Source organism: Vicia villosa, unplaced genomic scaffold (assembly GCF_029867415.1).
Source record: "Vicia villosa cultivar HV-30 ecotype Madison, WI unplaced genomic scaffold, Vvil1.0 ctg.000197F_1_1, whole genome shotgun sequence".
NCBI lineage: Eukaryota > Viridiplantae > Streptophyta > Magnoliopsida > Fabales > Fabaceae > Vicia > Vicia villosa.
In genome coordinates this window covers 397,794-419,004 of record NW_026705066.1, presented here as the reverse complement: position 1 = coordinate 419,004, position 21,211 = coordinate 397,794, and the positions used below count along the sequence as shown (strand labels likewise).

The 21,211-nt window shown below is 37.1% G+C and overlaps 1 protein-coding gene across 1 annotated transcript; it reads left to right on the top strand.

Moving 5' to 3' along the window:
* Positions 1–3,210: 3,210 nt before the first annotated feature.
* Positions 3,211–4,623, top strand: LOC131625251 (uncharacterized). Its single transcript, XM_058896133.1, has one exon. The coding sequence runs from the start codon at positions 3,551–3,553 to the stop codon at positions 4,142–4,144; it is 594 nt and encodes a 197-aa protein (XP_058752116.1). The 5' UTR covers positions 3,211–3,550; the 3' UTR covers positions 4,145–4,623.
* Positions 4,624–21,211: the final 16,588 nt, after the last annotated feature.

Here is a 21,211-nt window from a genome sequence, read left to right as displayed (position 1 = left end):
GTTTAATTCTAAGTGGAGAACTTGGACACCTACTTGTGTTTTTCTAGAAATCTTACAGTTTTGATAAATGATTGTGTGAACCAAGAAATTAGAATCCAAATGGGGGTTGAAGCAAAGCGACCCCTCGCTCTATTCATCTTCTTACTTATTGGAAAACCTTAGTGGTTTGATTACTAGGGTTGTGGACCTAAATATCTTATCTTGAGTCAGAGTTAGCTCATCATATTTGAAAGTTTGTCATCTTAAATATATAGATGACACAATTATCTTGCCAAATGCTTCAGTGGATACAACCTCCAGTAGATTAATTCTATTCTTAGAGGTTTTGAGTTAACTTCGGGTCAACTTTGCAAAGAGTAGTCTCATTAGGTTTAATGTAGATCATGTCTTTTTGGAGATTCTTCCATTCAAGTATTTTGGGTTACTAAAGGGGGTCGACCATTGACTTGAGTCTAAGTGGGAACCTCTAGTTAACCTGCTTTCTATACGCTAGAATTTGTGGAGGCATATGTATGTAAGCCTAGGGTATGAATGATTTTACTTAACTTTGTCTTAAAAATTATTTCTATTTTCTTCTTGTTCTTTGTTATCTATGTCAAAGTTTGGAAAAAGATTACTAGGGAAACAAGGGATGCTAAGATATCATATGTTAAGTAGTATGATGTATGTATGCCTAAGTTTAAAGGTAATTGAATATCAACAATCTTCATATGATTAACGTGACCCTCTTATTCAAGTGGAGGTGGCATCTTATCTTGGGTGCATCTGCCCTCTAATGTGCTTATCTTTCAAATACAATGTTCTTAACATTACCACCTTCTTAGAAGTTAGGTAAGATAGCTTCTGTCTCGTGTCTTCTTTGTGAAAAGCATTGTACCTTATTGACTCTAAGGTTGGGGATTCTTATTGGTTTATGGTTAATCTTAGTAAAAAAAGTAGGATATGGCCTTCTTACTGACTTTTAGGAAGATTTTTGGGTAAGGATCATTCCTTTTAAAATCGTGTTTCTTAGACTTTTTAGTATCAGTGTTTAGCATGATTGGTTTAGGAAATTTCTTTATTGACCTCCCAACTTTCTTGGACACCTGCGGCGACCAAAATGCCCTTATATTTCAGAAATGCATCTCCGAAAACACTTTTTTTCTGAAAAAAAAGTTGATTTCGGAAGTGCACTTCCGAAAACACAAAAAAAGTGTTTTCGGAGATGCATTTCCGAAATCACTTTTTTTTTGGAGAGGGGGTGACTTCGGAGATGCATATCCGAAATATTTCAATTTTTGGTCTTAGAATGTTTCGGATATGCGTATCCGAAAAAATTCAATAATTATTAGAAAATTAAAATCAAGGTGAATCAATACAATTAATAGTATAATTAATTGTATTAATTAAAATATATTATTAAATATATATCATTATAATCAAGATATAATAATAATAATATTAGTCTAATAAATATTTAAATTAACACCTTATTTACTTTTTTTTTATGATACATAAAAAAATATTTGAAAAACTAATGTAATTTAAAATGTATATTAAAATAAAAATAAAGTAGTAAATTTCTTTGAGTGAAGACCCATTTTGGTTCCTCACAAATATCACACGAGTCAAATTAGTCCCTCATAAAAAAATTGACCCAACTTAATCCCTTATAAAATTTAACCGGATCATATTAGTCCTTCTGCTAATATTTTTCTCAAATCGGTTTTTTCCTACTTCTAAACCGGTTCTTTTCATACTTTTAAACAGTGAAAGGACTAACACGTTGATTTTTTTTATTTTTTAAATACTAAATTAATTTTTATTTTTAAATAGTTATCAATGAATAATATCAAAAAAGCCAAGATTATTTCTTAAAAGTAATTTTTAAACAAGTAATTTCCAAAGTTAAATGATTTTCACTTTACAACCAGACAAATCAATTTTTATTGTTAATAAAGTGACTATCATTTACAACATTGGCCTGAGTTCAACTCCTTATAAGAAACAATTTTGGCTTTTTTATATTATTAATTTATAATTGTTTAAAAATGAAATTAAAAATAAAAATCAATTTAGTATTTAAAAAATGAAAAATAAATAAAATCCAACGTGCCAGTTCAGACACGGTTTAAAATTAGAAAAAAACCAGTTTGAAAAAAATATTAACAGAAGGACTTATATGATCCGGTTAAATTTTATAAGAGATTAAATTGGGTCTATTTTATTGTGAAGGACTAATTTGACCTGTGTAATATTTGTGAGGGACTAAAATGGGTCTTCACTCTAATTTTATTCTTACTTGATCTCTTTTATTTTAAATTTTTGTTAAATAATTATTAATAATTTTTTTTATTTATATAATTATAATTATATTGTATTAGTTATAATTTTAATAATTATTAGTATGAAATTTATCAAAAATTGATTAAATTTTTATGAGTTTTTTTTTTTTAATTTATAATTGAAATTAGAAAAGAAATATCAACGGTATAATTATCATTATTACTATTCATAACTTATAAATTATATCAATTTTATGATATCTGAATCAATCAATATCTTAAAAATTTTAATTTTTTAGGATTTTGATTAATTCCGATATGCATATCCGAAAAAACCTCTGACTATTTTTGGGTTTTTCGGATATGCATATCTAAATTAATTAAAATTCCCAAAAAAAATTGGTTTCGGAGATGCATCTCCGAAAACATCCACATTTAATATTTTTGAAGATGCATTTTCGAATTCTCTGAAAAAAAATTATTTCAAAAATAAATTTTCGAAGTAGAAATATTTTTTAATTTTCGCTAGAAGTTCTCCCTATAAGGATCTATAAAGAAATTATCTTGCTTTATTGGTCAAATTAGAGTGTATGTAGATGGGAATTTGACTTCGAATTTGAGGTGGAAGGGATCTCTTTCTTGTTTACCAAAAAAAAATGGTTGTAAATATTTCATTGGACATTTACGATGTGATCTTTAAAGAGTGTTACACAAGTATAGGATAGAGTACAAATTAATAAAAATATAAAATACAAAACTTCATACCGTCATCCATGATTCATAAAAATAAGAAAATAAAAAAATATCCATGATATGATATGATATTCTTAATTGATTAACACTATAGTATAAGTTTTACGTCACACGTTGGCTGCTCTTTCTTTCTCTCTTCCTTCTACTGTCAAACTCTTATACTATAAATAACACTAAACAAATCAAATTTCATAAACAAAAAATCAAACCAACCAACAAAGAAAAACAAACCAAAAATGCAAAAACAACAAGAAAATGAAGAGACTGCAATGGACTCTTTGATGTCTCCAAGTTTCAGCACTTATTCTTCTAATAACATAAACGACGTCGCTGAACAGGTTATTAACGAAAACGACTACTCGCACTCCCAAAACGACAAAGATGATTTCGAATTCGTCGCGTTTCCAAAAACTGCTGATGAGGTTTTCTCCGATCACCACCGCGGCAATTCAACTCGTGGCGTCTTTCCGATCTACAACCACAACCAAAAGAGAAATTCTGTTATGGCGGAGATGAATCCGTTACGATAATTGATGAATTCCGACGGCGACAGAAGGAATTCCGAAGAGGTGGATATTTCGATTGCGTTACGGAAAGTAACCACTGGAGATCAGAATCGGAATATTGATCCTCCATCGTCGTCTTCGTCTGACGTGTGGGACGAACTTGATGCGGTTTCGCCGGAGTCGTATTGCTTGTGGACACCTAAATCTCCGATATCATCACCGATGGCTTCTCCGATCAAATGCAAGAAAAGCAATTCAACTGGTTCGTCTTCGAATTCCACGTCATCGAAGCGATGGAAGTTTCTGAGTTTACTCCGGCGTTGTAAAAGCGACGGAAAAGAATCGATGATTCTCGTAACTCCGTCATTAGAGTTTAAGAAGGAAGCGAAAGTAGAGAATTCAAAGGTGAAAAGCGGTGGAAAAGGAAGCGTAGAGAAGAACATTGCGAAAGTGGTGGGAAGAAAGGTTCCGGTAGCGGAGAGGAAAGTTCCGGCAGCGGTAACGGCAATGGAAGCGTTTTATCTAAGAAAGAAAGAGAATAATAGAAACTCATATTTACCGTATAAGCAAGAGTTAATTGGCTTTGGTGTTGGTTTTCATGCTAATATTGGAACTGTTTGATTCATTTTACTTGATATTTTAACTTTTTCTTTTAGTTCAAAAGAAAGAGATTAGGACTTACATAGGTTAATCTTAAAGGGTATTAATTTCTTACAATTTTTTGGAGTAGGAAAAAATGAAAAAGAAAAGTAATTTTAGATTATTATTTTTGTCTTTTGATGTAAGATTTTACATAGAGAAATATAATATTTTTGTAAGTATTTGAATCGGGATTCATGGAAATCCGTGTTAATATTTGTGGAGAGAGTATTTGTTATTTTGTGTGTAATTGAGAAATGAATCACTTTAATATTCCACAACTTAGACTCAACCTTGTAATTAGACTCACCAGAATTGTTGATACTAATTTGATTATGGAAGTAGTGGTAGTCATCTCACATTATAAGTACCATTTTTGTTAGGAACTCAAATAAGATTATTTGTATTATTGTTCGGGTTCTGAGGGTTTTTAAGGATTTTATTGCTGTTATAAGGTAGAAAAATATTAGTTATGACTGTTGAGTTTTATCTATGGTTCTTCTTATTAATTAGGTTCCTAACTCAAAGCATATGAAATTCAATGGCTTCCAAGTTAGAAATTTAAACTATCATTAATAAGGGCCATGAGTCCTTCCACACTTTAATATTGTCACCATTGCCTACCCTCCAACAACATCCTTTAAGGAGATTATCCTTAGTATGGAGAATACTTTTCCAAATATAACTATCATTGCTCTTACTTTTTTCCTCAATGATGGACATATTAGGAAAATACTTAGCTCTAAGACATCAAGAACTATAGAGTCTTGATTAATAATCAGCCTCCACAATTTCTTAGCTACAAGTGCATCATTGAATATGCTCATTTTTCTAAAACCCAACCTTCATAGGTTCTAAGGGAGGCAAAGTCTGTCTCAACTTGTCTAATAAATTTTTCGCTCATTAGCTTTAGCTTCCCACCAATAATTCTGAGCCAACTTGTCAATATCATCACAAAGATTAGTAGGGAGTTTAAAATTGTTAACGCATTTTAAACAAGGCTATCCCCACAAGAATGGAACTTAGAAAAAAGGGGTATGCAATGTCTCCAATTCTATCCCATGTGTATGACTATAGGTGAAACTATGGATCACATCTTTAAAGATTGTGAATGGAATTAAAAAATATGGTTTGGTTCTAATATTAATGTTAATTTTCATGATAATCCTAGTCGCTTCAAGGAGTGGCATTGGGATACCATCAAAATGAATGACAAAGAAAATATTACTCTAGTCATGAATATCCTATATAGTATATGGAGGACTATGAATAAAATGGCTTTTGAAGAATCTAGTTCTACCTACATGGATACCATCGCTTATGTTAGATATTCAACCATGGGGAGGACACAAAGATTAAGGAGGAGTACTGTTTACGGTGATTTCCGGTAAACAACCGCTAGTCTTCCAAACTATAATAAATATGATTTGGTTACTCGCAGGATCGACTAGATTGATCCTAGGACACATAGTCAAGAAGATTGTCATCAACGTTCATTCGAACCATATTCATTATTTGTCTTCTTCAATAAGCGTTGTTCGATTAAAGAACAAATAGTCTTGACAATCACTTTGTTATATATAAATGTGATTTCAGCGAAAAGATAAGTAACATAACATAGAAAATTAAAAGGACTATTGAAACGTAAAGAATCTTAAACTGCAGAAATGTAAAAGACTTTGAAAGTAAATATCATGAAAGTAATTCGAAAGTAAATGACGTTAAAGTAAAGATACAGAAATGTAAATGGCAAGAAGTAAACGAAATGCAGTAATTCTGGAAAATATTTAAAAGCAAAGGGTAATACACATGTATTAAAATGGTGGTGTCATACGTACATTTTCTCAGCGAACTCTTTCTCTTCACGCTTGATACTTGAGTAAATATGTGAGTGATTTGTACAAAATGAACACACAGAATCCTAACACTAAGACTCCTATTTATACTAGTTTCGACCTTAACGGTCCTATACTAATCTGCTGCCACGTTTCTCATAAAAACTTCTAACGATGCCATCTGTTACTTGGACAGTTACGAAACCGTCTTCGAATTTCAAATCTTCCCGCCTGAGTCTGTCTTCGACGCGTGGCAGTGTATTAAACAAACACTACGAAAAAAAACACGCTAAGTAGTAATACTTGAATATATTTACAAATTTGTCTAAGTCCCCGAAGACACATACTTTTCACTAGCTTTCAGTATTCATTATCTCCATAGTGAACTTAGAAATCTTTACTCTCGAAGCATGACCATCAGTAGCCATTCTTTTATTTTTAAGGGATGGCCATCAGTAACCATCTTTCCTTCGATTTTCTACTTCTTCGAAGGATAAATAATATAAAACGAAATCTTCAGCTAACAAATTGCCCCCAATAAATGCCTGTTTCGAGAGTCAACAGAAATAGGCGTTTCTTGTCATTATAAGATTTCGTTCTTTATTGATCTTTGAGAGTTCCAAGACTGCTGACTAACGTCATAATCATTGATGACCCTGTTTCCGAAATGTCTTGTCATTTTCAAAGATGTCTTCTCATAACTTACATTCCCACGTTTTAACCTTACTTCTTGATCATTACTCCTACATACTAGGAGTGAAGCTAACTTTATTCGACCGCCGTTGGATTAAATCACTAGCCGCCACGTGTTCTTTGGATTTTACCCAAAAGATTTAAAAAGGGTTTCCGTTAAACCTTTAAATACTTGGTCTTGCACTTCTACACAACCTTTCATTCCTATTTCTTCATCTTCTTCAAAAAAACCAAACATCTTCAATCTCTTCAAAATCTCGTTCTCTTAATCAGAAATTTCTCTATGGCTTCATCTTCAAATGTTCTTCAACCTGCTCTGAAGCTCCAATCAACAACACGGTCTGGGGAACGAGAGCACGTTCAAAACCCTAACACCGAAGAAATACGCGCTATTTACGCTTCCCAGGTAATCATTCCCTTTGAACTTTCTGGAAAATCTATCGCTTTTATGGGTCCATTACCAGGTGAAAATATCCCATCTCTGAATAAATTCTTCCCTGCTTATTACAAGACTAGACCATTAGTTAGCAAAATTAGGATAGATGAAGATGGTTGTTCTCCCTCAGGAAAATCTGCTAACATGGAAGAAACTCCAACTGTAACTCCTTTAGCTTTAGCGAAAATTAGGGTAAACTATATGACCAACTCTGTAAAAGTGTTTAGGTCAATTCCTTTGGCCAAGGATCCTGATTTGTACTATGCCTGGTTAGAAAAAGTAGAGAAACAGAAAGAATCCTTCTGGAAATCGTTAGGAATATACGATTTGATTCAACTGTCAAAGACAGGTTTAGAATACAACCAACCCATGTTAGTAGCAGCGGTTCACTTTTGGGATGCTTCTCACAACACTTTCCATCTCCCCTGTGGAATGGTTACCCCTACTCTTTTTGATGTGGCTGCGATTACAGGACTTCGACCAACTGGCGAAACCTTCGATCCTAACGAAATGGATAATGATACTATTGGTTTTAATGACTCACAAGTCACTTATACTGCATTCATCCAGAAGCATCATATTACCACCGAAACGGCAGTATCCGATGAAGAACATATTGCTTTTCTAGCGCTATGGCTTTCACGATGTGCCTTCTGCTCAAGATCTATTCAAGTTGCAAAGAGATACCTTTGCATGGCTAATCAGTTGCATGCTGGAAAAAAGCTCAACCTCAGCCAACTGCTTTTAGGGTCTCTTTATGAAAACCTCAGCGAAGCTGCAACCCTCACCAAGAATTTCAAATCTGGTAGTTTACTTTATGCTGGCCCTTTCTGGCTATTACAATTGTGGCTTAATGCTACATTCGAAACTCATCTTCCCTTTCGAGGAAACGTCAATGAGGAGGATAGCAAAATCAAGAATCGAACTATAGAAGGGACCAGGTTAGCTTACCTAACTCCAAAAGAAGAAATTGGAAAGCTTCGTGAACACTTCTTGGCGTATTCAATGATGTTTGCCCGGCGTAACCAGTTCGATCCTTCTATGGCCCCCTTTGTACACAGAACAATAGGTCTTGAATGGTTTACTCGAAAATTTCCATCAACATCTCAGGATCAACAAACTGAGTCTATGGAAATATGGGAAGCCTTTCTGACTCCAAGGTTATTTTCCCATCGCCTTCGACCATCAAAAGGTCAATGTATTCTCATGTGCTACCAACCAAATTTGGTCTCGAGACAGTTTGGGTTGGTTCAAATAAAACCCAAGTGTTTATATGAGAAAAGAAACCATATGTGTTTCCATACCTTGTACTTGACTGAAGAAGAATGTAAAACAAAAATCAACAAATACGTTGGCACCACCAAACTTCCTCCTGTCTCTTTCGAACCTACTTTTTATTCTACACCAGACTTTCATCAATGGTGGACGGATTATTATAGCTCCCAAATCTTTGATGCTGATAGCCTTGCTCAAGAACTAACTGCAGCTTTTACTGATGTGCAGGAGAATTTTCAAAAAGGTACTTCAACTCATATTAAAGAAATCCAAGCTTTTCAAAAATTCTTTGAAACTATCTACAGGCCTGATGATCTTAGTCGGACCGTTCGTGAGGCTGCAGTCATTTTGCGCGAAAAGTTTTTCGCCAAACTGGATAAGTTGAAGTTGCCCTCGTATGTTCGACCAGAACTACGTTATGAAGTGGCTTTCAAACTTAATCCTCCAAAATTCCCTCCACTACCAAGTGCTGATTTTGGTGTGGCTCTAAGTCCTCCTTTCCCAGACTGGTTCGTGTGTGGGAATGCTCTCAAAATTCTTCAAGAGAGTACCAAAAAACGCGCTGAACGAGTGGTTCCGACTAAGCATACCTTGGATACTTTCAAAGGACATCTTCATATAGATCTTAAACATGTTCGTGTCCTGACCCCAATACCTGAAGGTTTGGATTAAGACAATCTTTTCGACTGACTTTTCTTTTCTTTGCTGATATACTGATTTCAGTTTCAACTACAGTTGTTGCACGAAGGAGGAAGATCAAGGAAGCTTCTGCCCAAAAAGATTCTGGGACATCTAAGAGCAACAAACCAAGTGAAAGTGATTCCATCGTTACTGGCAAGAAGCCCACGGTACATACTCATCTCATATTCTCGATTTTGTACAATCTGTGAGTAGTATCCATCTTACTTATCGTCTATTTGCCAGAGCTCGAAACCCCCAACAGGTTCGAAGCGGAAAGCTTCCCCGACAACTGCCTCAGATGGCGAAGATAAATCCCCTCCCCAAACTAGACAAGGACACAAGAAGAGACAAAAAGCTGTTACCCCTTCAAGAAAAGGGAAAAGGATAAGCCCCTCTAAAACTGTTTCTCCTGGTGATAAGGCGTCCTCTGAAGAGTCTCCTTTGAAAACTGCTAGTAATGCTTTCGTTGTGGAAAGTCATAATTCAAGTCCAGACAATATCCCAACCAAGGTATTTGGGTTCCACCCCACATATTATCTTGTAATCTTAACCAAATAATTAAACTGACATTTACCTTGTTATTGCAGGAAGATGCTGGCACTGCCACTTCAGGTTTCAAGGACCATGGCTTTACCATTAATGTTGACAAACTTTACGGTAATTGTCAAACTTTAACTTTCGTCAACTAAACCCCTTAAAGGCTTATCTTTATGACTAACTTTGCTCTGTCAATCATAGGTACCTCTCAAAATCAAACTCATGTTCTCTCGCCAGTCTTTGAAGACGTTAGGCCAATTGCTACCATATTGCCTAATGAACCAGTTGAAGAAAGTCACTCCACTGACGAATCCCCACCTACTCATCAAGACAAAAATTTGGAAGAAGATCACCCATTCTCAGGCAGCGACAATGTGAACCCCCAAACACATGACAGTGAAGATACCGCATCGGAGCAAGATGCTATGGAGGAAATTTCTCAACCAGAAAAACAAGATCCTCAAGGGACTTCGACTCTTGAGACGAAGACCATTCCTGAGACAACTTCGACGCTTGCCCCCGTGAAGCCTACTCCTTTGGAGCTGGAACAACTTAAGCAAACTGATCCTCTTACTTTCTTAAAGGCTATCATGGATGCGAATACTTCTTCGCCTTCGGAACTTAATGTCTCTCCAGCTGCAACTGTAGAATCTGGTGATAAAGAAGATATTCCTAGCCTCCTCCGACAAATAAAAGAGAGATTATTTGGGGTCAATCTTGTAGACGTCCTCAACCGGGAACCTTTCACCTTTTTATTATATGCTCTGGACACTCTTTCCTTTTGCCTTTTTATCATTTCCAGTGCCCGAAGTCTGTCTTCGTCCAAATCTACTAACTCATTCATCATTAACTCCCAGTATACGTTGGGAGGAATGTCTGCTTGTCTTTGTATTCTTACCGATTGCAAACATATCTCAATTGGGAGTACTGCATCATGTCCAAACGTCAACTGGAAAGGAGTTGTATTTGTGGCTTCTTTTGGAGATGTCCGACAAGCCCAGAGCGCTTGATCTAAAGTCTTATGCCAATTCTTAGGTTTCTTTCCCACATGTTTCTTAATAAGGCCAATTATTATTTTGTTTGCTGCTTCAACCTGTCCATTTGTTTGGGCGTAATAAGGTGTAGAAGTAAATAACTTGAAACCTATTTCTCTGGCAAAGTCTTGCATTTTTTGTCCAGTAAAGACTGATCCCTGATCAGTTGTTATACTTTCTGGGATTCCAAACCTATATATAATGTGCTTCTGAATAAACTCAATCACAGCCTCTTGATCCACATTTGCCAGTGGTATTGCTTCGACCCATTTTGTGAAATAGTCTATTCCTACCAAAATGTACCTTTGACCTTTAGATGACTTGGGGTGAATTTCTCCAATCAAATCTAATGCCCATCCCCTGAAAGGCCATGGTTTTACTATCGTACTTAATTCGTTTGCTGGAGCGTGTTGGATACCTGCATGTTCTTGGCACTCTTGGCACCCTTTCGCAAACTCTATGCAATCCTTCAACATCGAAGGCCAGTACATCCCATAACGAAACAAGAGCCATTTCATTTTGTGCCCTGCTTGATGTGCACCACATGCCCCACTATGTACGTTCGACAGAGCCAAATATGCTTCTGCTTCACCCAAGCATTTCAACAATACCCCTTCAGGAGTTTTCTTGAATAATTCATTTCCCATCAAAAAATATGACAATGCTCTATACTTGATTCTCCTGTCTGTATTCGTCGAAGGGTTTTTTAGGTAGCTAATAATTGGACTCCTCCAATCTGTGTCTGCAAACGAGTCTATATTTAGTACTTCGAATTGTTCTTTGTTGGCGTAACCCAATTGTGAGTTCTCTAGATCACTTGGCAAAAGTTTGGTAAACATTGCTCTTCCTCTTACTTCAATCAATTCCTCCAACTTTTCTTTTGATACTTTATATCCTGAAGCTAATTGTGCCAAGTCGTTTGCTTCCTGGTTATTCACCCTTGATACGTGTTTTAATTCCACATATTCGAATTTCTTGAGTAGCCTATTTGCGATGACAAAATACATGATCAAATTCTCTTTGATACACTTGTACTCCTTTGTCAATTGTTTGATGACCAATTCGGAGTCTCCTTTAATTTCGACTCTGGTTGCCCCCAATTCTAACAAAGCCTCAAGTCCAGCAATTAATGCTTCGTATTCAGCTTCATTGTTGGAGCATAATGGACCTTCGATTTTAAACTTGAGCTTTGTTGGAATTCCATCAGGAGAAATTATCAATATTCCAACCCCAGTACCCTCTCTATGCGTTGAACCATCGAAGTATAACTTCCAAGGTTTTAAGTCCACATAATGCTGATGTTTCTCAACCACCGCATGGTCGACAATGAAGTCTGACACAATCTGACCTTTCATTGCCTTGAGAGGCTTAAATATTAATGAATATTCAGTAAGGGCCAAAGCCCATTTGCCAATTCGACTATGTAATATTGGCTTAGATAACATATGTTTAATAACATCACAATGAGATGAAACGTAAACATCAACTGGCTTTATATAATACTTAAGTTTGATACAGGAGAAATACAAACAAAGGCAGAGTTTTTCTATATCAGTATATCTAGTCTCTGCATCATTGAGTACTCTACTTAAGTAATAAATGGCTCTCTCGATGCCATTCTCATCCTCCTGGGCAAGCATGCTGCCTATTGTTTTATCTGATGCTGAAATGTATAGGCGCATGTGCTTCTTCCCATTTGGGGGAGACAGAATTGGTGGACAAGTCAAGTATTGCTTTATCTGATCGAAAGCTTCTTGATGTTCAGCACGCCATTCGAATTTTCCTCGCTTAACCCGAAGTAGAGGTGAGAAAGCTTGCGTGCGTCCACTCAAGTTAGAGATAAATCTCCTTAAGAAATTTATTTTGCCCAATAATGATTGTAGTTCTTTCTTCGTGGATGGGGACTTGGTTTCCCTAATGGCTTTCGTCTTGTTCTGGTTAATTTCTATGCCTTTTTTATGGACTACGAACCCCAAGAAATCACTTGCCTGCACAAAGAAAGCACATTTAAGGGGGTTCATCTTTAAGCCATATTTCCTCATTCTTTCGAATGATTGGCTCAGATGATCGAGATGACTCATACCCGAGGTAGATTTTACCACAATGTCATCTATATACACTTGCATGAATGTTTCTATAAAGTCATGAAATATAGAATTCATTGCTCTTTGATAAGTTGCCCCAGCGTTTTTCAAACCAAACGGCATCACAACCCATTCGTAAGTGCCTATTGCCCCTGGGCAACGAAATGCTGTCTTGGATACATCATCTTCTGCTATAAAAATTTGATTGTATCCCGAATATCCATCCAACATGCTCAAATACTCAAAACCTGCGGCTGAGTCTACTAGCATTTCTGCTATAGGCATGGGATACTCGTCTTTAGGAGTAGCTGCATTAAGGTCACGAAAGTCTATGCATACTCTTAATGAGCCATTCTTTTTAATTACAGGTACTATATTAGCAATCCACTCAACATACCTTGTAGTTTGGATAAATTTGCACCGTAAGAGTCTTTCGACCTCTGCTTTAATCTTCGAGTGAATCTCTGGCGCGAATCTTCTGGGAGTTTGCTTTATGGGCTTCTTCCCTTCTTTTATTGGTAATTTTAGTTCGACTAAATCCCTTCCTAGACCAGGCATCTCATCATAGTCCCAAGCAAAACAATCTCTGTTTTCTTTCAGCATTTTGATGACCGTTGCTTTCAATTCTGGTTCTAGTTTCGCGCTAATATATGTTATCCTTTTTTGATCATTGTCTCCAAGATTTACTTCTTCAAGTGGATCTTGGGCCAACATCTTTATATTCGGCGCCATTGGGTCTTTTTCGAACCCCAAAGGTTCCTCATCGTATATTGCATCCAACCTTTGGTTTGGTTCTTCTCTTATGAACTCTTCGTCTGGAATCGTGTGTTCAGGGAGTTCGAAACTCGCACGTATCTCCAATTCTGTTATTCCTTCTTTGGTTAGAACTGCATCTATCTTTGTATCTGATAGTTCGGCTTCGAGAGCCGCCTTCTTTTTGTTCTCGGCCACATAGGCCGAAATCTTTTCGAAGAACGAAGACTCAGACATGATTAATGTCATCGTCCCAGCCTGTTGGCCGTACTGTCGGATAATTCTCCAATGGTGCTGTATCTGGTGGACCATCCATGATCTCTCTATCCCACTGGAATCCATTTGGGTGTAAAGTTAAATAGTATAATGCATTTTTATTTGGGGTATACATCTCTTCTGCAGCATGACAAGGGCCTATGTTTGCCAGGTTCCTGTCGAAGTTGGTTTTGTTCACCTGGTTGACCTCAGCCATGTAGTAACTCTGATCACCTTCGATATTCTCCACTATACCATCTTCTCTCCAAATTGTCACCCTCTGATGCATTGTTGAGGGCACAGCTGCTACCCCATGAATCCATTCCCTACCAAGCAAAAGGTTGTAGTTTGCCTTTGCTGGTATAACCATGAACATGGTTGGCCTGGTAACTGAACCTACTGTCAAATTGACTTGAACAACTCCCAGTGTTTGTCCTATTTTGCCTTCGTAGTTAGATAAAACCATGTTATGTGGCCTTATATCCGTATCGAACATACAAATTCTTTTTAGCATGTATTGAGGCATTAGGTTCACTGCTGCTCCCCCATTAACTAGGACTTTATTAATGCCAACGTTCTCAATCTTAGCCCTGATATAGAGTGGCTTCAAATGATTTCGCATACCCTCATCAGGCCTTTCGAAGAAAGCATTCTGTTCTTCTACTGCACCATTATTCAGCACATAGTAACACACAGGTTTGTGTTTTGTCATTTCTTCGATATCAGCCTCTTCACAGTCTTCTACTTCAGTTTCCTGATTAAACTCATGAGGGAGTACGGAAACAACATTGCAATTCAAGTTTATAGATGACACTCCATCAGAATCAAAATCATTTGTCATTCTATCCTCTTCTTTCCAAGAATTTGAGCGCATCTTTTCTTCTTCATCCAAGAGTTTTTCAGCTTCGAATAATCTGCGTTCCACCGGAGGTTTGTTTGACTTTGCCCCCTGGTATGGGACTTGGTTGCTACTAGATTCTCCAGCTTCTCTTGGCCTATATTCCTTCTGAGCCTTTTTTATTCTCTGATGCCTTCTCCACTGGGACCGAGACATAGGATTTTTTCCTTTGTAATTCTCCAATCGATACGCCTCTCGATTTGGTCTTTGAAATTGTTTCCTATATGCCATTGCAGTTCTACCACCTTGGTCCCAACTTCGCCATTTGTTGGTTCTTGCATCAGCTTGCACCCACCTATCCCTTGGCGCATCTGCAGGGATTCTGAAAGTTACCCTTCGAGTTCTGGGGTGTGGGCTATCAGGCCTCTTTGTTGGAGTCCGTATGTCGAAACCGTACAGGTTGGGACGCAACCCCTGAGTTTCTTGACTCATGTAGCAATACACACGTTCGAATGATCGTGCTAGCATTTCGTCATAGACTGCCCCACATCTTGGGCAGAGAGCAAATTCAGTGTTTTCTTTGTGGCATCTGACCAAAAATCCTTCCAAGCTTTCCTCCATCTTTGGGTAGAGTTGTAGTAGGGGATTTGGCTCTCTTCCTGGGTGTTCCCACCTTTCGCGTCGAACCCTTTCAAAGTTGGCTTCGACCCTTCGATTCAGCATGATCGAACACCTTGGACACATCCATTGCTTACCACCATTTCTCTCGTGGCAATTCCAGAGATATTCTTTGAGGCTTTCGGTTCTTGGAGGAACTTCGATGCCCCCATTTTGCTTCATCAGCCATGTCTCTAGTTCGCCAAATTCAGACACTGGTCGTCTGGCGCTGACCATGTTAACCGCTGCTGGAGGAACTTCAGAGATCTGGATTTTCTGGAGTTTCATCCTGAGGTCTTCAGTGGCCTCACTGTTTTCTTCCTTCGATGCTTCAGTTATTTCCGTCTTGGAAGATTCTTCAACAACAGTGTTGAAGACTATTTCACCTTTTAGGCTTTCAGTAGCCTGCTTTCCATTGAACATTGCTTTAGTCTCCACAACCTCAACTTCAGAGGCCTCCACCATGTTGATATCTTCTACCTCGCAGAGGCTAGCGTCAGCAATGTTTAGGGGATTGGTATCGACCCTCATATGACTCTTGGTCTTGTCAGCAAACTTCAACCTTCCATCATTGAGAGCATTTTGAATTAGATCCCTGAAAAGAAAACATTGAGAAGTTTTATGGCCTAAAAACCCATGATATTTACAAAAACCTCTTTTCTTCCGTTGTTCCAACGGAGGAATTTTTGAATTTGGAGGTAGTATCATTTGGCCATCTTTTACCAATAAATCAAATATTTCATCACACTTGGTAATGTCGAATGTATAAGTTTTCTTAGGGAACCTATCATTCTTATCGTTTTCTACTGGGTTTTTTCCATTGGCAGGATTTAGCAATTTGCAGGCGTAAGGTGGCGCTTCTTTCAATTCAGCTAAGTCTATTTCGACTTCTTCAGGGCTATACGAGTCATTGAAAGACTCATCATCAGCGTCCTCGGCTTCGACGTACGCTACTCTCTCTTTCTTATAACTTTTATTCGCCCTGACTTTTTCTGCCTTCAGTCGTTCGACTTGTCGAACCCTGTCTGCTAATTGGGCCATATCCCTAAGGTATTGAGTATCTAGTTTCTTTCTTATTGAATAATCTAGACCACCTGCAGCCATTTCCACAAGTTCATGCTCTGGGACTGTTGTAAAACACCTTGATTTCAACAAACGGAACCTATTTAAATAATCATCAATTGTTTCTGTGAATTTTCTTTTAACACTGGCCAATTCTTTCAAACTTATCTTAGTTTGACCCATGTAGAATTGCTCATGAAAAAGCCTTTCCAAGTATGCCCATGCATCTATCGAATTTGGTGGCAAAGTAGTAAACCAAATGAAGGCATTTTTTGTCAGCGAACTAGGGAAATATTTGATCCTTAAATCTTCGTTTCCCGCTAAGTCTCCTGCTTCTGTCAAATATCTAGCAATATGTTCCACCGTTGACTCATTAGTTTCGCCTGAAAATTTTGTAAATTTGGGTACCTTAGTACCCCTAGGCAATTCTGTCTGCATGATATAATCTGATATAGGGGATGTATAGTTTGGACGTCTAAGTCCAGTACTAAGGCCATTATTGGCCATAACCCTTTCTATCATGGCAGTTAAGTTATTTTCTGTAGCCAGATTTTCTCTTCTGACTCTTTGAACAACCTCATCTGGGTGTTCGTTCCTACCCACAATCCTTAATCTGGGTCGCTCCTCCTCCGTTTCTTGTCGAACGGGGACGGTTCTTTGATTTGAAGCTTCTAAGTTAATTATTGGAGTTCCTTCGAACATCTCTGTTCTTCGTGAGGGGCCTACAACCCTAGTGGTTGTTCTAGATGACGGAACTATGTCTTGTACACGTTCTAAAATGGGCCTCTCTTCATGATTCGAAGGCTGTTTGTCTTTCCTTTTAGGTGGTGTTATTCCCATGAATTCTGCCATTCGATTCATTTGAGATGATATCTTTTGGAAAGTCTCCATGCTTTCTCTATTTGTAGTAGTAACATTCGCCATTAGTGGGCTTAAAACTGAAGTCAATTCTCTGGCCAAAACCCCTACCATATCATGGTTGCTTGCATCCATTTCTTGTCGAAATGCTGCTTGGTTATTTGTGGTAAAGTGAGGCACCTGGGTAGAAAAACCAGTGTTATGTGCACTTCGACCCACTGAACTAACATTCGGTGAAAATGTCGCATTGTTAGTTGGGGCATATATAGATCCTGCCCCTCGTACGCCTGTTCCATATGGGTATGGCATTCCATATGAACTATTTGGTCTCCATTCGAAAGCAGAATTCGTGCCTTGACCAGGCAAATTATTTGTAGCATTTGTCGAGGCAAACAATACGTCCTCTGCGCTTGTGGATGAGGGTGCGGTTGTCGACACTGAAACTGGAATAGTCCCTGAAGGCCCTGTATTATTTTCAGGCAAAGCCTGGGAATTATCTGCAGGTCTCGATCCATTTGGACCCGTTGCATCTTGTATTCCTTGAGTAGAAGTCGAATTTGCCGCTCCTGATCCTGAACCTTGTAGGGGATCTCGATCACCCCCTGTACTGGCCGTAACGACCATTTTCCTGTTGTACCTTCGTTTGGGAATCGGTTGTGCACTGTTCTTTAATTTACCGTTCCTAAGGTTCATACAAGATCTTGATATTGTCTAGACAAAAATAAAGCAATTGATTAAAACAATCTGCTTGACACTGTCCCACTGGGCGTGCCAATTTGTTTACGGTGATTTCCGGTAAACAACCGCTAGTCTTCCAAACTATAATAAATATGATTTGGTTACTCGCAGGATCGACTAGATTGATCCTAGGACACATAGTCAAGAAGATTGTCATCAACGTTCATTCGAACCATATTCATTATTTGTCTTCTTCAATAAGCGTTGTTCGATTAAAGAACAAATAGTCTTGACAATCACTTTGTTATATATAAATGTGATTTCAGCGAAAAGATAAGTAACATAACATAGAAAATTAAAAGGACTATTGAAACGTAAAGAATCTTAAACTGCAGAAATGTAAAAGACTTTGAAAGTAAATATCATGAAAGTAATTCGAAAGTAAATGACGTTAAAGTAAAGATACAGAAATGTAAATGGCAAGAAGTAAACGAAATGCAGTAATTCTGGAAAATATTTAAAAGCAAAGGGTAATACACATGTATTAAAATGGTGGTGTCATACGTACATTTTCTCAGCGAACTCTTTCTCTTCACGCTTGATACTTGAGTAAATATGTGAGTGGTTTGTACAAAATGAACACACAGAATCCTAACACTAAGACTCCTATTTATACTAGTTTCGACCTTAACGGTCCTATACTAATCTGCTGCCACGTTTCTCATAAAAACTTCTAACGATGCCATCTGTTACTTGGACAGTTACGAAACCGTCTTCGAATTTCAAATCTTCCCGCCTGAGTCTGTCTTCGACGCGTGGCAGTGTATTAAACAAACACTACGAAAAAAACACGCTAAGTAGTAATACTTGAATATATTTACAAATTTGTCTAAGTCCCCAAAGACACATACTTTTCACTAGCTTTCAGTATTCATTATCTCCATAGTGAACTTAGAAATCTTTACTCTCGAAGCATGACCATCAGTAGCCATTCTTTTATTTTTAAGGGATGACCATCAGTAACCATCTTTCCTTCGATTTTCTACTTCTTCGAAGGATAAATAATATAAAACGAAATCTTCAGCTAACAAGTACCAAAGTCAAAACAACAACGATCAAAATAATCAATAACAGTGAAGCAAGTAGGCATTACAAATAAATCCGACTACGTTCGCCCCCAGCCCAAATTTAACGGGGAAACCCCAATTTAATTGGGGGTGGGTGCGGGTGCAGTGAAAATGCAATTTTTAGTTATGGGGGCGGGGATGCTATCACCCGCCCGCCCAGCCTATCTAATTTAATTTATTATTTTTATTTTTAATTACTTTATTACTCATTTACTCTTCCTTAATGTTAAAATATTATGTTTATTAGAATTATTATTTAATTTTTAAAAAATATAAATTAAATAAATATATCAAGCATTATGATTATTCTTAAAATAATTAATTATTTAGTTTAATTATTAATATTTATGTTTAATAAAAAAATATGCATTTTAAAAAAATATACATTTTATGCGGGTGGGGGACGGGTAAACCCAATTATCGTTTAGATTATCGTTTCCTCAGGGATTGGTGCAATATCACCGCCGTTCTATAGTTTATGTTGTCTTGAATTAATGTTACTTTGGTTTTGGGTTTGCAAAAGATCATTCAACAATTTTAGTAGCAAGGATTAAATTAAAGAAAGTTCTAAGTTTTAAAGAGAAGTATCAAGACTTGATTTCATCAACCTATAATTTGTATGTCTTCCTAACAACATGCGTATGAATTTGTTATCAATCAATATCTCACGTATTGTACATCTATACCGTTCGTTGCCGCAACGTTATAGCAAGACTTACTTGATTGTTCAACCAACGATTTCTCAATCGATTGAACAACAAAAATAACATTTATAAACCGATACTAAGTGATTATCAACCATTAATTCCATGTCTAGACTTAATGTTTGATAGATGATAGAGCTAGGTCAAGATTCAAATATTGTATTTCACAAACATTTAAACCATAGAAAGATAAGATAAAGCAAACTAGATCATCTATATTGATTAACAACTTGTTCGTACACAATAGTTATAAGAAACACATACAAAAAGTAAGGAAGATTACATCAAAGCCTTGACACAAAAGTGTTTAGTTATCCATTGACATGGTAGCTTGCACAAGAAGGAAGGAAGGAAAAAAGGCAAGCATCAACGGTAATTTCTCGACGATCAATGCTTCGATTCTTTTTCTCCAAGTCAAAATACTGAATTTAGGGTTTCTTTTCTCTCAAAATTGTCTAACACATCAAAAAGACAGAACTGATCTATACATAGAAAAACCAGAATCTGTGCAGCGCGCGTCGCGCACTCTTGCTCGCGGCGCGAGCCCTTCATTAACTGATCAAACTGCCCAAACGCGCATCGCGCGCTCTTCACCTTGCGACGCGCGGATGCCACTGACTTTGACTTAAAATTTCCTTAACAGCGCGCGACGCGCGCTCCTAGCTCGCGACGCGCCCTTGAGCAGATCTTGAAACTTTGCTTTTGCAATTGGCTCATTACTCCAATCCTCAAAATTCCAACCTAATAAAAGAAATCCTGCACACGAAACACTTAAAAACAACGATTAAAAGAAAACGAAAGCTTAATAACTAAACTACTATTATTTACTTCAAAATAAACGGGGTTTCATGAATTTGCGATAAAAAGTAGTCGAAAGGTACCAAATATAAAAGCAAATATTAACACAATTTGGCACCTAACAACTCTCCCCAACTTAAAACCTTGTTTGTCCTCAAACAAAAACAAAAACAACCATAAGATCACAAGCTAAGACAAGAACAAATGGGTGGTTCAAATTCCACAAGCACATAAGTAACATCTTACCCTTACTAGAATAACACCATGATTAAGATACTAATGCTAAATACACATTTGATGTCAACAATTCCTAAAGCAAAACAAGTTCAAGATTGAATCACAACCTACACACTTCTCTAGTAAGAGAGAAAATTGAGGATCCTAACACTCACACAACAATGACGCCAACATCCAGAATCAATTATGCATTCATCTACACATTATTTATATAAAAAGCGTAAAAGCAAGAATCACAAAGACTTTAGGGTTGTAGCTTGGCTTGGTTAACAAGGAAGTGTCATTTCTCAAGGCCATTGAACGAAAGGGTCAATACCTAAGAGAGCATTCAAATCATAAGTACATCAACACATTCCTATCAACCGCTTATACTTTGTTATTGCTCAAGAGTTCATCCTTTTAATTTCAAGGAAACTAGCTATACACAAAGCTCTTTTCTTTTCTTTTCTTTTCTTTTTCTTTTTCTTTTTCTGTCTTGAGCAATCACTTATTTTCTTCTCCACACCA

What these genes read in the sequence shown, in the direction of transcription:
- LOC131625251 (XM_058896133.1), top strand. Translation starts at nt 3,551, where the DNA reads ATGAATTCCGACGGCGACAGAAGGAATTCCGAAGAGGTGGATATTTCG.